General features: G+C 39.6%; 1 protein-coding gene across 2 annotated transcripts in view; it reads right to left on the bottom strand.

Moving 5' to 3' along the window:
* cdh4 (cadherin 4, type 1, R-cadherin (retinal)) overlaps positions 1-25,474 on the bottom strand; it is a 369,348-nt gene that overhangs the window by 2,212 nt on the left and 341,662 nt on the right. The window contains exons 10-15 of one of the 2 annotated variants that reach the window (XM_014019336.1): positions 24,311-24,496; positions 23,807-24,060; positions 17,210-17,352; positions 6,640-6,876; positions 5,703-5,936; positions 5,457-5,596 (exon numbers count right to left, since the gene is read on the bottom strand). In XM_014019336.1, coding sequence (XP_013874790.1) covers positions 5,457-5,596; positions 5,703-5,936; positions 6,640-6,876; positions 17,210-17,352; positions 23,807-24,060; positions 24,311-24,496 — 1,194 coding nt within the window. Of the gene's footprint in view, positions 1-5,456; positions 5,597-5,702; positions 5,937-6,639; positions 6,877-17,200; positions 17,353-23,806; positions 24,061-24,310; positions 24,497-25,474 lie in introns of both variants that reach the window. The other variant, XM_014019335.1, reaches the window with a different exon arrangement.

The raw sequence follows: 25,474 nt of genomic DNA on the forward strand, positions 1-25,474 counted from the left end.
GACCCCACCTTGATGTTTCAGGACCCCACTTTGGGTCCCGACCCCAACTTTGGGAAACACTGGTTTAATGAATAATGTTTGGTCATATAACGTACATGATGGATGTGAAGTGTTCACAATGTGTTCCTGGATGTTTGGGTTGATGTGAAGGACCGTTACAGCGTGCTGTAGCATTACCATGGTGTACAGTATGGTGTCACCAGACCAGTTTTTGTCAATGTGCCTGACGTACTGCAGTGAATCTGTGATATTCATCAGCATCTTACTGTGTCAGTTATTCCATTAGTACTATTCCAACTTTTAGTCTTCTGTAAGCGTCTAGCAACAGTTTCACCCACCATCTTTTCAGTCTTGGTCTTTGTGCTGGTGCTCTCCGTTTCTCTACTCTGGCAGATCTCACAGTGGCTGTTTATCTTTTGTTCTCCTTAACTTTAGTTAAAGTCCAAACCAAACCCACAGCAAGAACTCAGACATCTTCCAGGTCCATGTTTTAGAATGAAGGACAGACAGTGGGGCAGTTGTAGGACAGTCGTCTTGGGACCAGTAAACACATGTTGCAGTGTCCTTGAGTAAGATAGCTAATTCCTAATTTCTCCGGTGCTTATAYAGCTGCCTGCTGCTCCACTTGGGTTGGGTGTATCTCATGGGTCAGGTGCAGAGCACAAATTTCATCTGCATGGGAACATGCACTGAAGACAAAACTCACGACACTTACATTTATAAAATATTGCCTTTGTACAGACACACTGTGTCTGTACAAAAACACAGATACACAAATACTCAGTATGTATGCAGTAGTACGTGGCATTCCCACATGAAAATACTTAAGCATTCAAAATTACATGCATTTAAAAATACTCAAGTATTCACAAGCATATTTATAAGCATATATKTTCTATTATCAGTACAATGCTGTATTGTTTTCAGTGATTTTACAGAACCTTGTAGCTCTCAGAAACCACCTGATGTGTTGACAAGTTGAACTACTCAGCTACAAATTCACCATCTGTAAAGACTTCAGCATAAAAATGCAATAAAGCGAGTGGTGAGTTCTTAAATGCGAAAATGGAGTTTACACACAGATGACATTTGAACTGATAATAACTATTTATCAGTCCTAAAATTTAAAACATCGAGCTGAGATATGGCCATGGGTGTGCTGGTTTCTCCGCTTGAGTTTCTTTAATCATCCCCACTGCTTGGTTCTGTTTGAAATGAGCTAAACAAAAATAAATAAATAAATAAATAAATAAATAAATAAATAAATAAATAAATAAATAAAACAAAAATAAAAATCTGAATTGAAGGTGGGAGCTCAGCTCGCCACTGTTAATGAGGATGATGTAATTCCAAATCCTTCTCAGGTGTGAGTTACGACTATGATTGGTTTCCCTTGTGAGGAACATAACATGTGACCAAATGCATTTGAAGAAAAGAAAACAGCAACAGAACAAAACTATGCTGAGCCAAAAGGAAAGAGTAACTAACAAGCTTCCAAGAAATATAGTGGAGTCAAATGTACAATATTTGTCTTCGAAATGTTGTGGAGTGAAAATCACAAGTTCCTCCAAAAAAAATTACAATTACAGTAAATTAAAGTAAATATACTCAAAAAGTGTACTTAAGTACATTAGTCAAGTAAATGTACTTTGTTACTGTCCACCACTGCAGACACATATCTAAATATGCCATTGAATGCAAGATAAATGTGTAAAAATGAGATGTGTTAGATAGTTTTCTTTAACTGAAAAACACAAACAATACATAAAACTTGTTCTTCTCTGCAAAACAACTTAAAATATAAAAAAAGATCCCAAACATTAAACAAGAACCCAGCAGCTGTGCTCCAATCACAGCCACCTGATAATCTACAGTATTTTAATTAATATTTAATAAATAAATCGACTCATTATGAACAAAAACACTTTTAAAACATGAAACATACCTGTACACCTGTGGAGCTCTGGCACCTCGATGCGTCACACGTTTTTATATAGGTGCACTTATAAACAGAAAATTATTTTGCTGATTTTTAATGTCCTAATTATTCTAAATGCTACATGCCTATGGTTCAATTTGAATTCAACTTAAAGACTGAAACCAGATGAATGGTTGTTTTAAATGCAAATCAGTCTGTTTTTTATTACTTACTGTTCTAAACCTTTTTAAATAGACTTGATGTAAATATAACAGACTGTTTAGCTGTTTGCTGTTATCCTGTGGATGATTAATTATTGTGCCCACATATTCCTCATACAGGTGGTTCAAAGGAACGCATGCCTGAGAACAGCACAGCCATCTGCTGCTGGTGTTTCRATGCTGGCGTGTGGGCGTCGCTAACTAGCACGAATCAAAATGGCAATAATACCTGTAGATTTGGAGTTTATTAAATCGCAGCCGTTTGGCTTTCTATTTACACAGAAAAGGAGAATATTAAAATGTGAATGGAGRTTGTCTGTGTGCAGGAAAAGAACATCAGGTGGAGAAGTACAGTTGGTTCTTATAGGAGTAGATTTTATTATGGAGTGAAACTTAACTTCTTAAAGTCCAAAAGTTGGACTTTTTTAAATTTTTTTCTCATTTTGACAGCTTTCTCCTCAGTGTGACCCCAGCAGAAGTAAAKAGGACTCTTCAGAGGATAAATCCCCGTAAAGCTGCCGGGCCAGAGAACATCCCTGGGCAAGGCTGAGGGACTGTGCTGGCCACTTGTCTGAAGACTGCCACCATCATCCTGGTCCCAAAGAGCTCCACAGCGATGGGTCTGAACAACTATCAGCCAGTAGCCCTCGTGCTAATAGTCACGAAACACTTTGAAAGGCTGGTTAGGTCTCCATTTCAAAGCAACTATCAATGTCACTGGTGACCCACATCAATACGTGTGCAGGAAAAACCGATCCCCAGAAGATGCCGTCTCCTCTGCGGTCCACACTGCCCTCACCCACCTGGAGAGGCAGGACTCATACATCCGTATGTTCTTTGTGGACTTCACGTATGCCTTCAACACCATGATCCCCMAGACCTTGGTAAACAAACTCTTCTCACTTCAACTGAGCTCTTCCCTCTGTAATTGGGTCCTGAGCTTCCTGACCGACAGACCACAGTCTGTGAGAATCCACAACGTCTCCTCCTCCACCATCATCCTCAAYACCGGCTCCCCTCAGGGCTGTGTGCTGAGCCCCCTCCTATTCACCCTGCTCACGAATGCCTGCTCTCCCAACCATCCAGGCTGYCATATCGTAAAAGTCGCAGGCAATAGTGATTGGATKCATCACAAACCGTGATGAATCTGGCTACAGGCAGGAGGTGGAACATCTGGAGAGTTGGTGCAGAAACAACAATCTCTGCATCAACATGAAAAAGACGAAGGAGATGATTGTGGACTTCAGAAGGAGCAGAGATATCCACCCCTCCCTGCACRTCRGAAGATCGGCTGTGGAAGTASTCTCCAGCTACMGGTACCTGGGTGTGAACSTGAGCAACACTTCCAGCCTGATCAGGAAGGCACATCAGCGCCTCTACTTCCTCAGGAGGCTGAGGCGTGCCAGACTCGGGAGCTCAGCACTCATCGCCGCCTACAGATGTGCAGTGGRGAGTGTTCTGTGCTCCAGCAGCATYGTGCTCTGTTGCAGAGAGGAAAGCTCTGCAGAGGGTGGTGAAGGCTGCACAAAAAACTGTAGGAGTCAGCCTCCCCACTACCACCGACATCTTCAGCACCAGATGCAGGAAGAGGGCCGCCTGCATCAGAATGGACCACACCCACGCAGCACACACACGTTTAGTCCCGCTCCCCTCAGGGAGAAGAGTGCGAAGAATCGAATGCAAAACCACCAGACTGAGAAACAGCTTCTGTCCAGAAGCTGTAAGACTCAAAGTCATAAACACTACAGATGTTACTGCATATTTAATTCTCTTATTCTGATGTTGTTGCTCATTCTTGTTTGTTTGTTGTAACCTTCATTATTATTTATTCCTGTTATTTTACTTATTTTTCTTTTTTTATGTGGGCAACTGGGATCTTGGGTAAGAAATTTCATTCTACCTCATGTAAAACATGTTGTGAATGACAATAAAGTCTCCTCGAACCTTCAATCTTTTAGCTTGAAAAATACAAGTTTGTTTGGCTTCAGGAAACAGTATAACTAGGTTTTGATCCATTTGATAACCTTTTAAAGAATCAGAACTGATCAAAGAATGTTCCTTTTTTAAATAAATGCATTTATTCTTCTTTTAAAAGACAATACAAAATTTTATAACGGTCTCTATTTAACTTATTGTTTTTTGGTATGTATACCAAAACTGCTACTAATAGGGATCYGAACATAACATTTTTGAAGGAATAWAAACAAAATGAGTTATTTTGGGGAAAATGTGATGTCTTTGCAAAAGAGACAAACACAAAGATGCTTCATAACTTAAAAGTCATTCTGGACTTAAAAAATGTTACTTACATTGGAATATACCTCTTTAATTGTATGAACTGTCGAACGACTTTTTTAACAATCAAACAAAACAAAACAAACAAACAAACAAAAAAACCCTGACCTAAACTGCTCACAGAGAAATAAGCTTGAGCAGAGCCATTATTGCTCCTCATAATTATACCTSAGCTTTTCAGCAGGGGCTTCGCCTGGTTGAAAGCCAAACATATGTGTTGTAAAATTTCACTTTTAGATACTTCTATTGATTCTTCTAGAGGTGCTACACACTGTCAGCAGACACTTTTTTAACACAGTTTAATTGGTTTTTCCAAGTAAAGATGCTCAATGTTTCCCATTGACACCATCTTAGCAGTTCAGACATGATGTCGTTCTTAAAAACAAGTTTTGTATAATAAAACAAAAAGCTTTTGATAACACAGCTTCAGCACAGTTTTTTCCACAGTGACAAAAACTAAAACTATCCAAATGATGCAGCCAGCGTCTCACCAAGCAGCTCAAAACCTACATGAGGGGATGAGAACTGTAACATATCCTACTGTATATGAAACCAGGCCTTACAGGAGAGGTCCAGCTGGGTAAAAGAACACGATTCAGATTTGTGTGTTATCGTGCATGCTACTCCAATATTCATCTGGAAAACTGTCATCATTAAAACTAATGAGATGTTCATGCTGTCATCTACTTACCAACTTTCACAGATGAGTAAGAAACTGGCTTTATTATAATGTTTAATAATATTATTAATAATAATAATAATAATAATAATAATAATAATAATAATAATAATAATAATAATAATAATAATGTTTTTAGTTTAGTTAGTTTAGTTATATCATTCTTTTTAAATATTTGGAATAATATGAGTTGATTTGACTCATATAAATGCTGTCAGTGATTCTGTATTWTTCCAGGTGAGGAGAAAAAATAATCTGAAACCAACAGCTTGTGTCATGTCTCTGAGTATCTGTAAACAGATGTTTATGATTTTTTTTGTTGTATAAAATCCACCCTTTGTACCTGATCCTCCTCTCCTCCTCCCTCCTCGTCATACTTCAGGATGTTGTCCCTGACGTCGTCCTCGGGGTCGATCAGCAGGGGCTTCGCCTGCCGCTCCTTCTCCCTGCGCTTCATCCACACCACGAACAGCAGAACCATGCCTGCCGACAAACGAGGAAACTCTTTCTCTCACTTTTCCAAAACACTTTCAACTGTAAAGTGCTTAAACGATGACTCGGTTGGATGCCTCCTTGTGGTCGTACTCACTGAGCAGTATGATTATGCAGATGAGGATGGCTATGATGGCTCCGGTGCCGAGACCGGCAGCCGCCACGGCCCCTGTGGCGCTGCAGTCACCGTTATTGTCACAGGGACACACTTTGATTCTGATTAAAGAGCGGTTGGACAGAGGGGGGTTCCCTGAGTCTGACACAATGACTGGGATCTCGTACATGCCCGCCTCCAGGTACGGAATCCTTAGTCTGAGCTGAGCGTAGTCACCTGTAGAAGCCGTGGGCGATGACGATGATGAGAGGAGATCCGAAACAGCACAAGATGAAGGTGGGATGAGGGCACGAAGGAAGAGAAAAGGGGAAAATTAGTAAATTACTCAATGTACTGCAGAAAAATGACATGCTTTTGACAACGTTTTGTCATTAAGTGGATGTCAAGTCACTTGGAAACAAAGTGTGGAGCAATCATTTTGTCATTCACTGTCTGTAGGACAGCATTAAAGACATAAACACATACAAAACTACGGTGTGTAACCTTCAACATCTATCACTCAGTCAAGCTAAGACAAGAGCCTCAGCGGGAGACAAATCCAGGTATGTGATCAGATTTGTCCTCGAGACAACCGCTGGGATACATCCATCTGCTTGGATTAGGTGACAGATCGGCTGCTCGGGGGACTGAGAGATGAATGGACCTCATTTGTCACAAACGATGGATCGTACGTTAAATGCTAGATGGCACCGGCATTTCTCACTGTGAGCTTTCTGAGACGTTTTGTTAAACTTGGACTTTCCCCTCACAGCTAACAGCTGTCCCTGTTTCTGAGGATTAATGTCAACAGGTTCTTCAGAGGAGTTCAGGGTTTTAATCAACACAAGACGCAGAACATCCCGTCTTTCACATCTTCTAAAGCACGTGGTTTGTTTTTCAGAGACCCGATCTTTAAAAGGAGCGCATGGCATTTTATTACCGTTCAGTCTCGAAACAGTCCAGTTGCGGCGGATGCTGGCGGGGAAAGAAGGCAGCTCGAAGACAAAGGGCCCGATGTTGGGCTCGATGTCAGCGTCTGAAGCCGTGATGTTGATCCTAGAGTTGGGGCGTGCTCGCTCGCAGATCTGGGCCTCCCGGGGAATCAGGACTGGCGCGTTGTCGTTCACGTCGATCAGGTAAATCTGGAGCGTCCCTGTCCCGCTGGCTTGAGGCGAACCTGTAGGACAGAAGGGAGGACAAAGAAGATAAACAGCAGGACAGTGGTGAGACAGCAGAGTAAATGTGGGATCATTAAAAACCTTTATGTTGTACTGTTTTGGTTAAACCTTGTAAATAACATTATACACATCTCATACGATGTTGCAAGATTGAGGGTATTTTTGTGTACATAGTTTGTCATTGGGATGACTAAGCTACAACCACATCAAACTTTAGCTTAATATCAATCACTTTGATAAGGTTATGGTAATTTTTGGGTTGGCTAAGATCAGTTAGCTGTGGCCTTCATCTTGAATTAGGTCAGTTCCAAAAGTTAATCGGTTACAGTTGTACATTCATTGATATGGTTGTGGTAATGGTGAGTGGGGATGAATAAATTGGGCCCATTGTTCTTCCCCAAAAGACATTTAGTTTAATGAAACCTTTGTGTCCCTCGAATGAAAGACACAAGGTTAGAAACACTAAATGTTCTGAGCTTCTCTGGATCCATGAAGGGCTCCTCAAGGCAGTGGCCTAACCCCCAATTTACATTACTTGCGTTCCATCTCCACTCCGGTCCGACCTCCGCAGCAAACACGCACCCATTATAACCAATGAGAGTGTTTACACTGGCTGCGCACAACTGCGCAGGGCGGCGGTGAGCGGACGGCGATCTGTCAAAATTAGAACAGATCCTATTTTTGCCGGACGCGAAGCTGAGCCAGAGTCAATTTTTAAAGATTACGTCTCACCAACAGGAAAAGGCACGAGCACAACATACGTATTTTCAAAATAAGACACTATTCGGCTGAATAATTTGTTGGAATAATGTCGAAATTGCAGCTATATTAAAATTATACGGATATATTTCTACACAAATGCTGTCAGAATGTATCGCTCTGTTTGGGAAGCAGATGGAAACATGTAACATGAAGCATATGTGTACACACATGATACACGTGGATTTTATTTTGAAATCAGAAGTTTMAGAAAGCCGACAGAGAGACAGTTTCAACATAGATACCAAAAGCCTTTATATCGTTGTTTTCAGCTGTGTTTGGAGTTCGTCTTTCACAGAATTAATTATTTTTGCTGTGACTTCCACATTTTTCCCTGAATTTATCGCGCAATCTGCTTCCTGCACATCTGTCGTACCGGAGCAGAGCGGAGGTAGTGTAAACTGGGCTTGAAACGCACAGCTGCGACCTGCGCAGCGGAGCGGAGCCGCATGCAGTATAAATCCGGGGTAAGTAGTGCAAAGAGGTCTCAATGCCACTGGCATCACTCAGACCATTGTCATGGAGTCCCAACACTATGTTGTGGTGCCTGAGCAGGTTGTGACCAGTTAGGACTCCAACCAGTGTACTTAAAGTTTCCCTTGTCAGGGTGATGAGAGCTTTCTCAAACCTAAGATATGGGCCGTTTATCAGTTCCCGTGCCTGTCTACAGTCCGTCAGCTCCCTCCAGTGAATTGAATGTTGACCAGGCCTGTAGGGCAGTCCTACAGACTGTTGTTGAGATACCTACAACAGGCTCTGGTCCTTTGAAGTGGGCCTGACTGCCAGCTTTTGCAAGGTAGTCAGCTCCCTTGTTACTATTAATGTCAGTATGTCCTGGTACCCATTTAACAGTAACACTGTCATCTCTCCATAGTTGGCTGATTGCTTCAGCACACTCACAAGCTAGTAATGATGTAAACTGTTGCCCTTGGAGAGCTCTAACAGCATCTAGTGATAACTTTCTGAGAGTTTCACTAAAATCAATCCAGTGGTTTGACAGAGTTGACAACAACAGTTTAATGTCATAGTTTCAAGAAGAAGTGAAGAACTGAAATTATATGTTGCAAATTATTCTCAACAACTGCAGAAGTTTTTAACTGAATATCTCTAAAACTGGCTGAGTTAAAGCTGTTTTGTGTTTTCTGAGAGTAGTTAGCTGTGGCAGCCATTTTAAGTTGGGTTGACTCCAAAACATGATCAGTTGAAGGTGTACATCCAACGATTACATTCGGAGAGTTTTGATAAAATTCATCCAGTGGTTCATGGGACATTTTGATAAAACTACAGACAAATGAGCACATGCACATGCCGATATAAACAAAAATATGTCGCCTTTCTGCTTTCTATAAAAATAGTAAAAGGAGCCAAACAGGAGACAAAATGATGAGAGCAGCACTGAGAATGTCACTCCTTCCTTTTCAGTAACACCCTGCTGCAGCTGAGTCAATTGTGGAGCTCAGAAAATGCAATAATAAAAAGAAACAAATGGAGAAGAAAATGTTTTGTTTATTTTGTGCGTAAAAATGCCCAGACGAAATCTCGACACACAAGCTGAGCAGCATCGTCACCAAACAGGAGAAATGAGAGGAAAGATTCCTCCTCTTGCCTCTGTAATTATCCACGGTCTGAAAACTCAGGGGTGACATTCACTTTGGAGGGGACAGCGCTCACTTAAAGATTTCTGTTATCTGCACTTTGCAAAGACTCCTGGAAAACGAGCCAAACCTTTCAGCGTGAGCTCATCAGAACCAGATTGAGTTTTCTTCTTACTGAACCTTGACCAACCGTTTCTCAGGTTTTATGCGCCGGGAAAAGCTAGAACCACTTCTTGACTAAAAAGATATTTTTCCCGCTGTTTTTGTTGAATCTACTTAACACAAACAATTCTGTGGTGTTGGAAAAAAAAGTGCCTCTGGCTCATTTCCAATTGGACTGAGTTGGAAGGAGAGAAAATATGTATAAATAATCAGGCTGAACTCTGCTGTGAAGGGAATTATTTCACTCATAGACTGAAAGAAAGACCTAAACCAAACAAAACCAGCTTGTTAGAAGAGATGGAGTCCCGTTTGAAATCAAACTGTCTGACAGAATCAAAGTAAGTTTCTCTGACCTCCAATAAATTTTGTTTGAACTTGATCATATCCTGTGAAAACACACAGACTGGTAAATATTCAAATTTTCCTTCTATTTCTACAAAGTGTGTATCTTAACACTGAAGTCCACTTTTATATTTAAAGACCTAGCATTCCTTGAAGAAATGCATATCACCCATCCATTCCAGAGCTTTAAATTAATATCTTATAATAAGAGTTTGAGACATTTTAATCAAACCTTGTAAAAGTTGTTAAACTCATATAATGATCTAAAGTGATGCATTTGTGCTCAGAGCGCTACTACACCACTTTTTATCTTAMTAACTGTAGAACTGACTGAGTTAGAGTTATTTTTGTGTTGGCAGCCATCTTGAATTGAGTTAACCCCAAAAATTATTCAGTTTTAGATGTAAATGCAACAATTACTTTCTGAAATAAAGTCTGTCAAGGGGTTCATCAAATATTTCACTACCAGAGAAGTTTTAAGCACAAAGATGGCATATTGTGTATAATCTATTTACATGTTGAGGATTATACTCAGCTACTACCACAACAAAGTTTCAGTCAATTGTGTGTTTTCTAGTGTCAGTTGGCTTTTGCACAGAGGTTCTCAACTCAGGTCCCAGGACCTCCAGGGATCCGCGAGCTGTGTCTTGGGGGTCCTCAAAAATGTTCAATAAATTGTTAATTTGGATTTTATTTAAAAAATGCATATGGGGAATAATGCACTAGTAAAACAAGCATACTAAATCAAACGAAAAATAATATTACCATGGCATTTAGGGGTTAAAATAACAGTAAATTATTTTTGCATTAACAGCATGGGGTTTATTAAGGGGGATCCATGGAATTTTGTCACCCTTACATTACTTGTGTTCTGTCTCCGCTCCGCTCCGGTCCGACCTCCGCAGCAAATACGCACCCATTATAACCAATGAGAGTGTTTACATTGGCTGTGCACGGCTGCGCAGGGCGGCGGTGAGCGGACGGCGATTTGTCAAAATTAGAACAGATCCTATTTTTGCCAGATGCCGGACCAGCGCCGGAGTCAATTTTTAAAGACTACGTCGCACCAACAGGAAAAGAAATGATCACAACATCCGTATTTCCAAAAGAAGACACTATTCGGCGGAATAATTTGTCAGAATAATGTCGAAATTGCAGCTATATTAATAAATATACAGATATATTTCCACACAAATACTGTCAGAATGTATCGTTCTGTTTGGGAAGCAGATGGAAACATGTAGCATGAAGCATATGTTTACACACACGATACACGTGGATTTTATTTTGAAATCAGAAGTTTCAAAAAGACGACAGMGAGACAGTTTCAACATAGATACCAAAAGCCTTTACATCGTTGTTTTCAGCTGTGTTTGGAGTTCATCTTTGACAGAATTATTTTTTGCTGTGACTTCCTCATTTATCACTGAATTTATCGCGCGATCTGCTTCCTGCAYGTCTGTCGGACCGGAGCGAAGCGGAGGTAGTGTAAACTGGACTTGAAACKGTGCAGCTGCGACCTGCGCAGCGGAGCGGAGCGGAGACGGAACGCAAGTAATGTAAATCCGGGGTAAGGGGTCTCCAGACCCAAAAAGTTTGAAAACTATCTGGAATTGGACTGATCCATAATCAGGTATACTCGTCAACTCTGTAAATTTCAGCAACATCTCTTCAGTGGTTTGTGAGATATTTTGCAGAGTTGAACATTTTAAGCACGCCACGTTAAACAYATCAGTTTGTTTGTAGAAGTTGGGCATCAGCTACTACGTTACCAAAATTTAGCTCAGTGTCTGTAACATTTACTGATTTATAATATTTTTTGTCTTTAAGAAACTGCTTCATTGTGGCGGCCATCTTGGAATGTTTACTCTTTACGTGCATTTATTGATTCWGAGAATTTYGTTAAAAACCATCWAGTGGTTCATGAGATGTTCTGATAGATCTACAGATGGTGATTTCTTTCTGATAATTTGTTACAATGTGTTCACTGGTCCCTGTGATATTTTGCAAACACTACAGGGAGACTGTGTAATTTTTAAGGTTTGTTTAAAATAGCTGTAAATCCGAATCTTCTCATCACAAGTTGATCTTAGTTTGAAACTCTGGCATGAAAAGAGGCATTCCTTTGAGAACTGTTGGGCCTTATATTTTTCTTCTGTCATGTACCTGTAGTTCACAACAGCTTAATGATCTCAGTCATGGAAAACTTTCTGATTCTATTTACATTTTATCAAACATGACATTGATAAATTATTATTTTCCACTACAAATATTGACAATCATTGATAATGTGTTAATTTTTTTATGCTGGATTATACTAATTTGGCTTGAACTATGCTCAGGGGTACCACAAGTGTGTGTGTGTGTGTGTGTGTGTGTGTGTGTGTGTGTGTGTGTGNGTGTGTGTGTGTGTGTGTGTGTGTGTGTGTGTGTGTGTGTGTGTGTGTGTGTGAAGCAATGGCCCTCACTTTAAAAAAAGGGCTCCCCCAACCCCTACCCCATCCACTGGCCCTCCCTTGTCCAGACCATTTTATCTTCCTTTATTTTCCAACAATTTGAATATTGAGAGTGCTTTTAATTTACTCTAAATAGATAAATAAAAGCACATAAATAAAGTAGACCATTGTATGTAAAAAGGTTGTTCTCTAATGTATTGCTGTATTTTTTGACAACATAATAAATCTCTTGAAATTCTGTTCTAGCTGTTGGTTTTGGTGCCACCCCAGAACTTTCAGTGGTCCCTTGTTTAAAAAATAAATAAATAAAATCCACTAAGTATGTTATTGAGACGATACTTTTATTTTAAAATATATAAAAAAGAAACACTTTAATTTAAGTGTCTTATTCCTGCAACTAGAATAAAAGTATTTTCTGTTCATGCCATCCCAGCCCTGAACAACAAGAAGATGGTACTGTACGAGCTGCACAGTTGAACGAACAATGTKTAAACAATGATTTATTGTGGCCTTGATTTTTCCATTCGCACCGACTGTCAGCAGGTTGATCTAAATTCCTGCAGCGACGCAGGCAGCACAGAAAGATTTTACTCTAGCAGCTCATCAGGGTTTTAGATCAACTCTCTTTTTTTTATTTGGCACATCAGCTAAGTAAAGGTCTGCTGCTCCGAGCCCCCGGGCCCATCGACTGTCTTGTCGGTTATGATTGGCTGCGTGCTTTGTAGCTTCTTACGCTTCRCTTGAGTAGAATAAATGAAGAGAATTTCAATCCAAGTCGAATGTATCCCCTTGTTGACACTGGTCTGCAGGATCAATAGGCAGTCAACACTTTAAGCTCTGGTCGGCCAGCCAGTGTGCTCCAGGATCATGAATCCCTCATTTCTTACTGGAGAAAAAAAAACAAAAAAAAAAACAAAAAAAAAAAACACCTGAATCTGTCCTACTTAAACAGAGTGAGGCCTCTCTACTCTCCATGTTATAGTTATGAAACTCTGTCATGGTTAGCACGAGGCTGGACCCAGAAGATGCAGTTGGGCACAAAAATATATGAAATTTAATATGCTAAACAGGCTGATGTGGGTTTACAGAAAGGTGCTAGGGAAACTGGACTTGGCACAGGAGCTAACAGTGCTCGGCTGATGTGAGACTGGAGTCGGAGGGAGTAAATGGGCTGAGGATGAGGTAGGAGACAGCTCAGCTGATGACACAGTGAGCAGGTGTGATTGTGGCAGGACTGACTGAAGAGACGTGGTTTCAAACGTCTACATCTGATTACTTTTTAAAGACAAAATGCAAAGCGTGTGGAGACCAAATCCAATTTTTTTTTTGTGATGACTTGTGCAGCCCTTTTACTTTAATGATTCTGGTTCATTATCTTCGCTGACATGCTTTCATCCATTTAAAAATATTTTTTCTAGTATTTTATTGTAAAATCAGCAGCAGACTTGTTCGAATTGTCCTTTGTCAATGGCAAGATATAATTACATAAAGCTTTTGTAAGACTACATGTGCAAAATACACTTAACAATACTCTAAATGCTTGATTGTGGTCATTTCAACCTTAAACTTATCTGCATTTTTAAAACAGGGCTGTCAAATGATTAATATTTTTAATYTGATTAATCCCAAAGTAGCTGTGAATTAATCATGATTAATCTTAAATTTAACATACTATTGTATATTGATAAAATAAATTACTTGAGTTATTCATTAGTTTTTAATGTTTTTATTTAGAAAACAAAATTGATGCTTAGACATGACTTTTTGAAAATAAAACAGGACTTAAACAATGCTTCAAACATATTTGAGTCAGTTAAATTTTGTGCAGAATAATGAGGTTAAATCAAGAATTCAGGGATTTTCATTCCAAATGAGCGCATGAGGAATGAAACATAGATACTAAGGCCACAGTTGTCAGCAAAACATAAATAAATATAATAAAATAAGTCATGAGAAGAAAAAAAACTGTACATAATGTGTTACACATGGAGTTATTTTTATTTTTATTTTATTTATTTAACCTTTATTTATCCAGGTAAACAGTTTGAGAACCTCTTCTCATTTACAAACATGACCTGGCATGCACTGAGTGCATTGCAATATACAAACCTACATATTCAGCCACAGTAAAACGATTGTAAATTTTAATCGCRATTAAAATTTTTAATCTATGCCCATGCAGCACTAAAATTAATCAGAGTTAACTCGATTAATTTCACAGCTCCAGTTTTAATAGTATTATTAGAACACAACACTATTTGTWGAATGTAATCTAGTATAGTTAGAATACCTTTGATCAAACTGCCAGTTAAGTGATACATGCAACAAGACTTGGACTTGAGGTCAAGAGACTTGAGACTTGACTTGGATTTTTGGTCAAAGACTTGAGACTTGACTTGGACTTGCAAAAAAAGACTTGCACATGTCTCTGATTCACACTGCTGGCAAAAGCAACCCAAATCGTGGTCAGCTACAGAACAGAAGTGCAGTTGCTTCATATTTTATTTTTAAACTGGATGACCAGTGATCTCCGGCATCGTATCATGCCATCATTTGTGTCAGATCATGTCGATACCAGCATGACGGGTCGATACTTGAGTTTGCTTCTACTTTCAGTCGCTCCCGTTCCAGATATGTAATTCTGCACCTGAGTTGGCAGGAAGCAGCATCATCAAATATTGGACCAACAAGCATGTCAGATAATAATTTAGTCGGCACTGATTGCACAACAACTTCAGAATGGATCCACACATGCTAACATGTAGCATCCATATTTCAAGCCTTCTCACAGGTCGCTTAGGGCCAAGGACAGTTCACACTGAAGTTTAATGGAGGCCTTATTACATTGTAATGTGAATCAACACACAAACAACTTGTATCAGAGCTAAAAATCAGAACTGGACATTTAAGATCTGAAGTAAGAATGCAGCCTTGGTCTAAAACTCAGGTATGAAAGGTGGTGGGGATATGCTGAACTACAACACCTGCTGGGCCTTTAATCATACTATGTTTTAAATACGTACATATGATTCTCCTCCTTATAAAACAAACCGGTCATCTTCATTCACTATGCTTTATCCTTCTCAAAATATCTTTATACCCTCAGGTATTTTTGATTTCTCCTGTTTAAACATTTCCCGTAAATTTTGTTTTATTCTTAAGCCAAACAGAGGGTAAAGAACAGAGGGTGCCGAATGCTGCACAGATTTAAAACCTCTCCGGGGCAAATCTGTGATGTTCAGATTTTTAAATTAAATTGACTCGACATGATTTGAGGGCTGCTTTCCTGTACAAGCTGAGTCTCTGCAGCCGCTCCACACATAAAAAGCAGAATAATGAAATATAGTATAGATCCACCTTTAGTCTTAAAAAAAAAACTACAACCATCCCGCCTGAATAGAAAGAAACAGGTCTGAGGCAACGTTATTGGATTAAGATGTGATTCAATATGACTGCTGGTGCTCTAATTCACTTAGACTTTTGATTTTGTGAAAAGAAAACAAAAGAAAAGAAGAGGAGAAAATAAACATCTTTGATATCTTAATCAAATGAAACAAATCCACAGCATCCAAGCAGCTTTGTACGGCTGCACAAACATGCTTTGAGCTAAAAGCAGCATTTTCACCTGTTAAAACCTGAAAAGCTGATTCAAGTTGTAACAATTTATCTTAGATGAGGACCAAATGTTTTTTAAAATGATCTGTTTAAAATACTTTTTAAAATTCACCACTGAAGCCATAAATCCCAGCTTTATGTTGATGGCTATGTTTCTGTATGATGGCACTACAGGAATTTGAAACAACCAGCAAAATCTGTGAGATTTTTGGAAGTATACCTACAGTATGTTCTCCAGTACTTATGTTCTCCTGAGCTTACTTATGAGAGTCATAACAGATGCTTTTAATTCAGCTGCTTTACATTAGTATTAAAAACACATTTAAAAGGGCAGCCTGTTGTTCATTTTCATTGTTATCCCCAAGGAACACAGGTTCTGAGGGACATAAGAACTGAAGAACATAGGAACTGGGGAACAAAAGTACTAAGGCACAAAGATAGGCTACTGGGAAACATAGGTTCTGGGAGAAAAAAATACTTGGGAACATGGATACCAGGGAACATAGGCACTGGAGGATATAGGTTCCAGGAAACACCAGTATCGTGGAACACAGGAGTGTAGGTACTGAAAACATAGGTACTAATGGACATAGGTAAGCTTCTAGAGAACATAAGTACTTAAGGGACATACAGTAGGTACTGAGGAACATAGACACTGGGGGGACACGGATACAGGGGAACATGGGTATCTGGAGACATAAGTACTGGGGAACATGGGTATCTGGAAACATAATTAATCGGGAACATAGGTACATGAGACAAAGGTACTGAAGAAAATAGATACTGGGGGGCACAGGTACAAGTGAACATATATACTGAGAGAATAGGTACTAAGACACAGGTACTGAGTAACATAGGTACTGGGGGCCATAGGTAAGCTACTGGGGAACATAGGTCCTGGAGACATATCTACAAGGGGACATAGATACTGAGGGACACAAGTACTGGGGACATAGGTACTGAGGAACATACGTAGGTATCTAGAGACATAGGTACTGAGGAACATAGATACTGGGGGACACAGGTACTGGGGATCAAAGGTATCTGGAGACATCAGTATTGGGGAATATAGGTACAGTATATGGAGAAAAACGTGCTGGAGAAAATAGATACTGGGGACACAGGTACAAGTGAACATAGATACAGAAGGACATAGGTACTGAGGGACATAGATACTGAGAGACATAGATACTGAGGGACATATGTACTGAGAGACATAGGTACTGAGGGACATAGGTACTGAGAGACATGGGTACTGAGGGACATGGGTACAAGGAAGGATAGGTATAAGGATGACCGCAGTATTTTCCTCACAAGAAGATATTTAACAGCAGTTATTATCTTGCTTGTTAAACTAAATGATTATCACAAGACACACACTCATCCTGACTTACCAGACTTACCATTGTCGTACGCCAGGAATGTGGCCTCATACATGTTGTTTTTGACATACACAGACTCTCTGTCCAGCAGGGCCATGGTGGTAATCTGACCATTGGTTCTGTTGATCTTCAACCAGTTCGCTGGGTCTGATAACTTGGAGTATCTGCACACCGCCACCCCAAACACAAAACCACAAAAACAAAAAACAGAAAACATTTAGTTCATTCAATTCCAATGAAAACACACACATTCTCCAGCCTACTATTACTTGAATAGCAGCAGCTCAGAATCATTTGTTTGCTGATCCAAAGTGCCCATTACGGTTGAAAGATGATTAGCATAATAAGCGACGGCAGCCAGGCCCCCTCTGAAACTCCACAGTGGCAAAGAGAGTGGAACATATGTTCTCCAAACTTCGGAACGCAGAGGCTCATTAGCATGACGCCTGAAGAAAACCTGAGTCTGTGTGTGTGGAAATGCCCAACTCTCTTTGTTTCCACTCAGGCGCCATAGCAACAGTTATTGTCATCATGAGTCGATTCTGAAAACAACAGCTTCAATTTAAGTCGATAAATCTCATTAACACATGATGAGGACTTTAAACAGCTGGCCAAGTGGAGGGAGGGTGTCAGGCCTAATGAGAAATGGTTAATGGTGGACGAGGACGAGCCTCGCCCGAGGGTTAGAGGGTGGCTGTAACGACACGACGTGGGTCCAGACACATGCGTGTGAGAGAGAGAGAGAGCACAGTCGTGTTGCTCCGTAAACACGGGCAGTGGAACATGACAGGCATGAGCGGGGGCTTAATTAAAAGACTGCGTCGGAGGCTGAGAGCGGTTAGCCGTGACTCGCACCATCATTCAGGAGAACTAATGCCAGCTAAAGACACAAACTGCTGCTGCAACACGCAGCTTTACATTAAGCAGCTGTACGAGGCGCTCGGAAACACCTGTCGCAGTTCGCTAATGCCTCACTTATGAGAGAACGCAAGAAACAGATGAATAAAAATAGATTTTCTGTTGTTTGCGTGATGTGCCGGGTGCGTCATCTACTTCCTGTGACAACAAGACATCACCCCCACCTCTCCCCCACCCCGTTGTGTTTATTTGGAACAAAGCAGTGAAATGCTTTTTGAAGACTTTCACTACGCTTTAGTTTAGGATTCTGAGGATCAAATTAGTTATGTTAATATATTTAAGGTGTTTTTATAGGCATGTAATTATAATTTTACAAGCATGAGCTAAAACTTGATCCTTCACAACTTGTACTCTGAGAATGACATCACCTGACACTTTTATTTATTTATTTTTATTTTCCGTTATTTATCCAGGCAATTCCCGTTGAGATCTCCAATCTCTTTTTCAAGGGAGGCCTGGGCCTGAAGGCAACCTATTGTACATGTTTTTAGGGGTGGGGGAAACAGGAGTACCCGAAGAAAACCCACGCTAGCACGAGGAGAACATGCAAACTTCACACAGAAAGACCCCAGGTCCGAACGGGGGATCAAACCCAGGACCTTCTTGCTGTGGGGCGTCAGTGCTAACCACTGAACCGTCATGCTGTCATTGCATGAAATTAATAATACTTTAAGATTTCACTAAAATGAGTGCAAACTTCTGGTTTCCTAACATATGATCTCAGAATCAAACTATGAAAGGTGGCAGGTGACAGGCAAGGAATGCTGGGTTTTTAACTGAAGATGATTTGACAGGTGATTTTCCACATGTGACATTTAGGATGATTTTCCTAAAGCAGAAAAAATCATTTTCTGCAGCCCATTGCCACCAAAACTCTAAATATTTTTATTTTTTTATTTCCGAAGTAGGCAACAGTTTTTTTTTTAGTTGGAGAACCATTTTCATTCAGGTAAGTGGATCCAAGGGCCACACATTGAAATGAAATAGAGTCTCTACAGTAACTCTGTTTATATCTAATCCTTTTTTAAAATGAAAACAGTTTGGTATATCTAATGTGCATCATGCTTGTAAAATGAATCGGTTGACTGAAATTAAGGTTTCAGCTTCTAATTTAAAACAACACAATTATTTTGTTGTTGCTTTGGAATGAGTAGGGGTGCCATCACAAAATCATTACAAAGGTACTTTTAGGCCTGATTTAGATCAAAAAAAAAATAAATTACGCTCTGTCAGAAACTATTTAAAAAGCAAAGAGGATTTTGTCAATTTTATAATGAGATGTTTGTTTTTACAGACTTTGAGTTGATTTCTTTTGATTTGAGTACTGTGGGGCGTGGATGGAGATGGTCCACAGACCACTTTTGCACCTTAGCAAGCCAAAAACAAACAAACAAACAAACAAACAAACAGTGGTGGGCACAGTTCCCCTAAAGCACTAAAGCACTAATAGGGGAACTAATTTCTTGATTAGTGCTTTTAGGGCTTTTGCTATTTATTAAATTCATCAGTGGATTAGCACTTGCTAAATTTTTGGGCTAAATTTAAAGCACTAACTGAGCTCTTTAAATGTTATTGATCAACATCAATGTTCACAGCTGAGGGTGAAAGCGGTCATACATTTTGTTCATATGTGTGTCACTTATCTACAAGGTCACCTGTCAAACTCAAGTCTCGCGGGCCAAATGTGGCCTGCGGCTGACTCCCATTTGGCCCGCCAAGGACACTAAGTGACAATATTCTGCACACAGTAAATATTGTSTCATGTTGACTGAAGAATGTTTCATGTGTCAACTGGATTATATTAGTGCTTTAGAATTAGGGGACCTAAAATTTTGAGTTAGTGCTTTAGGGTTAGTGCAACTAATATTTAGATTAATGCTACCCAYCACTGCAAAACAGTAAAGTCGAAATGAAACTTAGATACACTGAACGTGTAAGAAAAACAAAATTTGTTGTGCACGTTATAGTAGACTTTTTAAATATCCTGAATTGTCATTGCAATGTTATTATACATAACAAACAATTGAAAGAGTTGGCGGCCTAAATATTTAAGCAAAGGGAGAAAGAGTTTTTAGTGTTATGACAGAACAGAGAGCAGGGAAGAAAATGTAGGTTTGTTGCAACTGATGTAATCACAAGGCCAGACAAAAAACAAAAACAAAACAAAACTAAACTAAAAAACAGCATATATTTTCTGAAAGCATGCAGCCTCTATCCAAATCTTGGATGTTTATGATCTTCACCTCAGCCGCCTTGATATTTGAATTTTAATCTCTGCTGAGCATCCATCTTTAAAGAATTACTGCTCAGATTTGGCAGAACCCGAGAGCTCCAAACCAAAACCTTTATATTTGAATAAACACAAGCATGCTCTCACATCATAAAAACAAATAAATAAATACAAATCCACATTCTGTAAAGACTGATGATCTACACTTACAAGAAAGGCTGAAACCGACACATAAAAGCCCTCATACTGTATACTCGGGCTCGGCGCCATTTAAATCCCATCAAACAATAAAATCAGCTGGCAAACAGTCTTGGCTTCACATCATCTTGTTTTGTCTTTTCTCCAGAGAGGAAAAAAGGCAAGAAAATCAGAAACATAAAATTAAATAAATATATCCCCAGCTGGCTGCTCTCCCATCCAGCGTGCACGCACAGAGCTTTCAGTCATGCTCTGCAGGTACTCGCCCGCACATCGGTGCGCATCCAGCAGCGTGTGTTTGGCGTTTGTGCATGCCTCGTGCGAAGGTTCAAGCGAGGTCGCCTGAAGGGAACTGCAACCGCGGCGAGCCGAGCGTCTGCTAGCAAACAACAACAAAAACAACAACAAAAAACTGCTCYGGAGGAGACATCAGCTCTGAGCTCGTGTCAATAAAAGACACACAGACTGAYGGAGAAGAAAACGACGAGGTCAGCAGGTGGGAGTGGGACAGGAAGCGAGTGCAGTAAAGGAAGAGTTACTCCTCTCAAAGGGCAGATGAACTCCAGTCCACCTGGTTTGCATAATTGGTCCTTTTAGAGGAAGAAGGAGACGTTCAGGTACGGTTTGTACACGAGCACGTTGCCCACCGTCCTTCTCTTCCCATCAATTTGGTAACATTTCCACTGCCCGCCTCAGTGACATTAAGAAAAATCCATCTCGTTGGAGTTGGCAGTGGTGCTGCTGGGACTCGGTGGGCACGTGGGAGTTTCTGTCACCCGGGGTCGATGCCTGGACGGCACCGTGCCCGCTGAAAGTCGTCTGAGTTAGAAAGGAGAGGGGGATCAATAAGGGCAAAGATAGGGATCCGAAAAAGGGACAGACTGCTGGTGTCCAACTCGTTACAAAATGACCTCTTTACACTGCTCGTCTGGCAACCAGGGAGGCAACTGGGATGTGGGTGGTAGATCAGCTGATAATGTCACAGAAGAAGCATAAACTGTGAAAAAAAGAGAGAAAAAAAGCTCTCGGCTTTGATTCAACTCTGGTGATCTTCAAATATACGAGAGGATTCATGCAGAAATGCACGAAATACTGGAAATATGTAATTTTAAATCCAAACCACAAAGTTTAACGTCTTCAGGCAATTCAGACATCATGTTGGACAACTGCAGTAATCAATCAGAAAATCCATATTTGATCTATAGTTCCCTGATAGTGAGAGAAACGTGACTCCAGTTGCATGTTAGTGTCATCAATATTGATGTCATAGTTTTTATATTGGCCTACACATTCACAAAAGTACACAAAAGTAAGTTTACCTACTTTAAGAACTGCAGAAGCTCCCTGAACACAACGTGAACCAGTTAGCTTTAATAATTTAGTTTAGGTTTCTGCACAGTCGTCATAGCAACTGTTMGATTGTTTGTGTCACAAATTATCTGTAATATTTATACAATTAATTAATAATTGTTAATCATATTAATTTCATTCAACAAACATGTAAAACTGCTAGATACATGCAGGAAAAACACAGGTTAGAAGTAACAAGGATCTAAACCAGATCAACTGGTGGGGTATAAGAGAATGATAAAAGTTGGTTTGTTGAAGAAATATGAAATAGTATAATGTGAATCTATATGAGTTGTTGCTCAAAAAGGAGTAAACATTTTTGGTTTTGTTTTTATTCTTTGAAGATTATTATTGTTTGAATCTATTTCTTGGAAAAAAAGGGGCAGCTTTTATATGGTTTTTTTTTAAACTTTTTCTGCTTCCTTTCATTTCATTTGTGATTTGTATTTTTATTGTATATAGAATTTATGTTGTTTTAAAAAATTAATAAACTTTATAAATAAATGAATCTAAACATTTAGTCTAAAACTTGTACTGCTATTGGCTAACCATCTTCTCAACAGGTCAGGTTTGTCTAATAGAAACCTAAAAATAGTCGAATANACTTTAAGAACTGCAGAAGCTCCCTGAACACAACGTGAACCAGTTAGCTTTAATAATTTAGTTTAGGTTTCTGCACAGTCGTCATAGCAACTGTTCGATTGTTTGTGTCACAAATTATCTGTAATATTTATACAATTAATTAATAATTGTTAATCATATTAATTTCATTCAACAAACATGTAAAACTGCTAGATACATGCAGGAAAAACACAGGTTAGAAGTAACAAGGATCTAAACCAGATCAACTGGTGGGGTATAAGAGAATGATAAAAGTTGGTTTGTTGAAGAAATATGAAATAGTATAATGTGAATCTATATGAGTTGTTGCTCAAAAAGGAGTAAACATTTTTGGTTTTGTTTTTATTCTTTGAAGATTATTATTGTTTGAATCTATTTCTTGGAAAAAAAGGGGCAGCTTTTATATGGTTTTTTTTTAAACTTTTTCTGCTTCCTTTCATTTCATTTGTGATTTGTATTTTTATTGTATATAGAATTTATGTTGTTTTAAAAAATTAATAAACTTTATAAATAAATGAATCTAAACATTTAGTCTAAAACTTGTACTGCTATTGGCTAACCATCTTCTCAACAGGTCAGGTTTGTCTAATAGAAACCTAAAAATAGTCGAATACATAACATTTTACACTGTAAATATGACATAAATCAGAAACAAATCCAGTTTGAAATTTGTGCTAAATTGTAGCATGATTCAGCAGAGTGCTACACTCTGTATGGCTATATATGCTACAGAAGCTAATATGCTAACCAATTCAATAATTAASAATGAYTAAATMAGCTTTAATAGCTTATCTTCATTTTCAACTGTTACATTATCASCTTCAGTTCTAGTCAGATCACATCCACATTGAGGTAAATAAGTTTATTTTTTTCTCTTCTGTTGGTACATCCATAACACACACAGCTTTCTGGCAYTTTTAAASATTAGATAACTTATATACARTACATTCTWATTTATTRTGAATAATTTGATAGTTTTTAWAATTTCTACATCATCAGTCGTTTTTATTTTGTTTATTGCCAACACGTAAAGGTAAATCCAAACTGGTGCACTTTCTGGTTAGCGCTGTAGCTTCGACAGTAGATCACATGATCATGTGGTCAGGACTCACTCCAGTTGTTATATAAAGACCTCCTTGGCTTCAGTTTGTCACCACCTATTGGCCCATCATGAGCATTGCAGTGTTTTTGGTTAAATTCCTACTTTTCATCTGAATGATAATATTTTTCAAACTAAGGGTAAAAAAGAAACGTGCAGTTTTGTGTCATCAGGATCCAATACGTCAAACCCTTTTCTGTACCTGACAATCTGATGGATGAAGTGGTCGGGGTCTTGGGCAGCAAACACRGTCAGAGTGGTCCCCGCCGGCACGCCCTCCTCAAAACGGATCATCTTGGGATTGGCGGGGAAGACGGGCGGCTCGTTCACGTCCTGAACAGAGATGGTGACTCCTGCCGTGGACTGAAGGGAGGACTGAATGCCGCTCGCCAGATGGGCCTGGTTGGACACCACCACAGTCAGCATGAAGGCACGATTCATCTCAAAATCCACCGGCTGGGGARGGGGRACCACGGGGAGACGGAGTTTGGATKGAGAGTGGGACACAGAAAGTGAAATAATGAGCGAGCATTACTGATGGTTAGATGCAGGAAGAGCTGCAGATGGAAAAAAAAACAATGAAATTCTTCAACTATTAAGACCCTAATCAAAGCGGGTGGAAACATAATGCACTGATTAATAATAATTRACAGATGTGCGCCTATTCGTTCATTAATTCATCAGGAGCGTGCAGCTTCTCCTCTACCTTAATCACCGTCAGCATGCCCTCGTTAGTGATGGGATTGGTGCGGACGGTGAAGTGAGCAGAAGGGTCTCCGCTGACGATGCGGTAGACRGCGTTCCAGTTGGGGCTGTGGGGCTGATCTCTGTCCACCACCGTCAGGTTGGTGACCACCACGTTCACCTTGTTCTCCGGAACCTCCCCTGAAAACTGCACAGAGAGACACAGATGAGGAGGCTGAGGTGGCTGCAGTTAGAGGAAACATTAGGATGATGTCAGTTAATGCGCGTTAATCATTTCATTTGCCACATTTTTTTAGGTTTGTTTTTCTTTTAAATTTTGCATAATTGGTGTCATGAAAACAAACTGCATTAAGGGTCACGCTGAGAACCCTCATTTACGCTGCAGCACAAACCTAAAGTGGTGGCATTAAAGACGGGACAAGAAGGGGAAAATGGTGTATTTGTTCAAATATGAAATAACAGAAAATCACATCTTCCATTATGCTAATCGAGTGCTTTATTCCACCGCATATCTGCTCATAGAAACTCTTCATTTGAACAAATGGGTTTTTCAATTAAGTGTTTACCCATTTCATTTAGATTTTTGTGCATTACCCAAATCCAGGTCCTAATAACTAATTAGATAAGTGCGGCGATTAAGGCAGCGGTAGGAACAATTTGCATAATGATCTTCATTATAATGCAGTCTAAAACAACTCCCCTTTCACACTAACTCTGGAGGAAACTTGATGCGGAGCCTAAAGATGAATTCACAGCATATAACAGGTTACATGTTCATGTGGGAATGTGTGACCTTGTATGTACAACACTTACAGTTGCATCTCAAAAACCTGCCAATTCAAATGCGTAGGAGCAGAAGAATGCACTACGAAGCATACATATTGARCTAAAACTGGATGTATCTGAAAAATAAAATAAAAAATCAAGATGGCCACCATAGCTAAAAGGAATAAATTACTAAAACTCTACTTTATTTAGACATATTAGGCTTAAAATCTGTGTTGGTTGGTGTTTGCGAGAAATCCTCATCACATACTGACCCCAAAACGAAAATCTAAGAAGAGGGAAAACTGAACATAACTCTAATGGTGCGTTCACACCGAACGCGATTTCAGCTTCAAAATCGCAGCCAACGCTGAAGTCTGAAGCTTGTGCACTTTGAGGT

Source organism: Austrofundulus limnaeus, unplaced genomic scaffold, assembly GCF_001266775.1.
Source record: "Austrofundulus limnaeus strain Quisiro unplaced genomic scaffold, Austrofundulus_limnaeus-1.0 Scaffold216, whole genome shotgun sequence".
Taxonomy (NCBI): domain Eukaryota; kingdom Metazoa; phylum Chordata; class Actinopteri; order Cyprinodontiformes; family Rivulidae; genus Austrofundulus; species Austrofundulus limnaeus.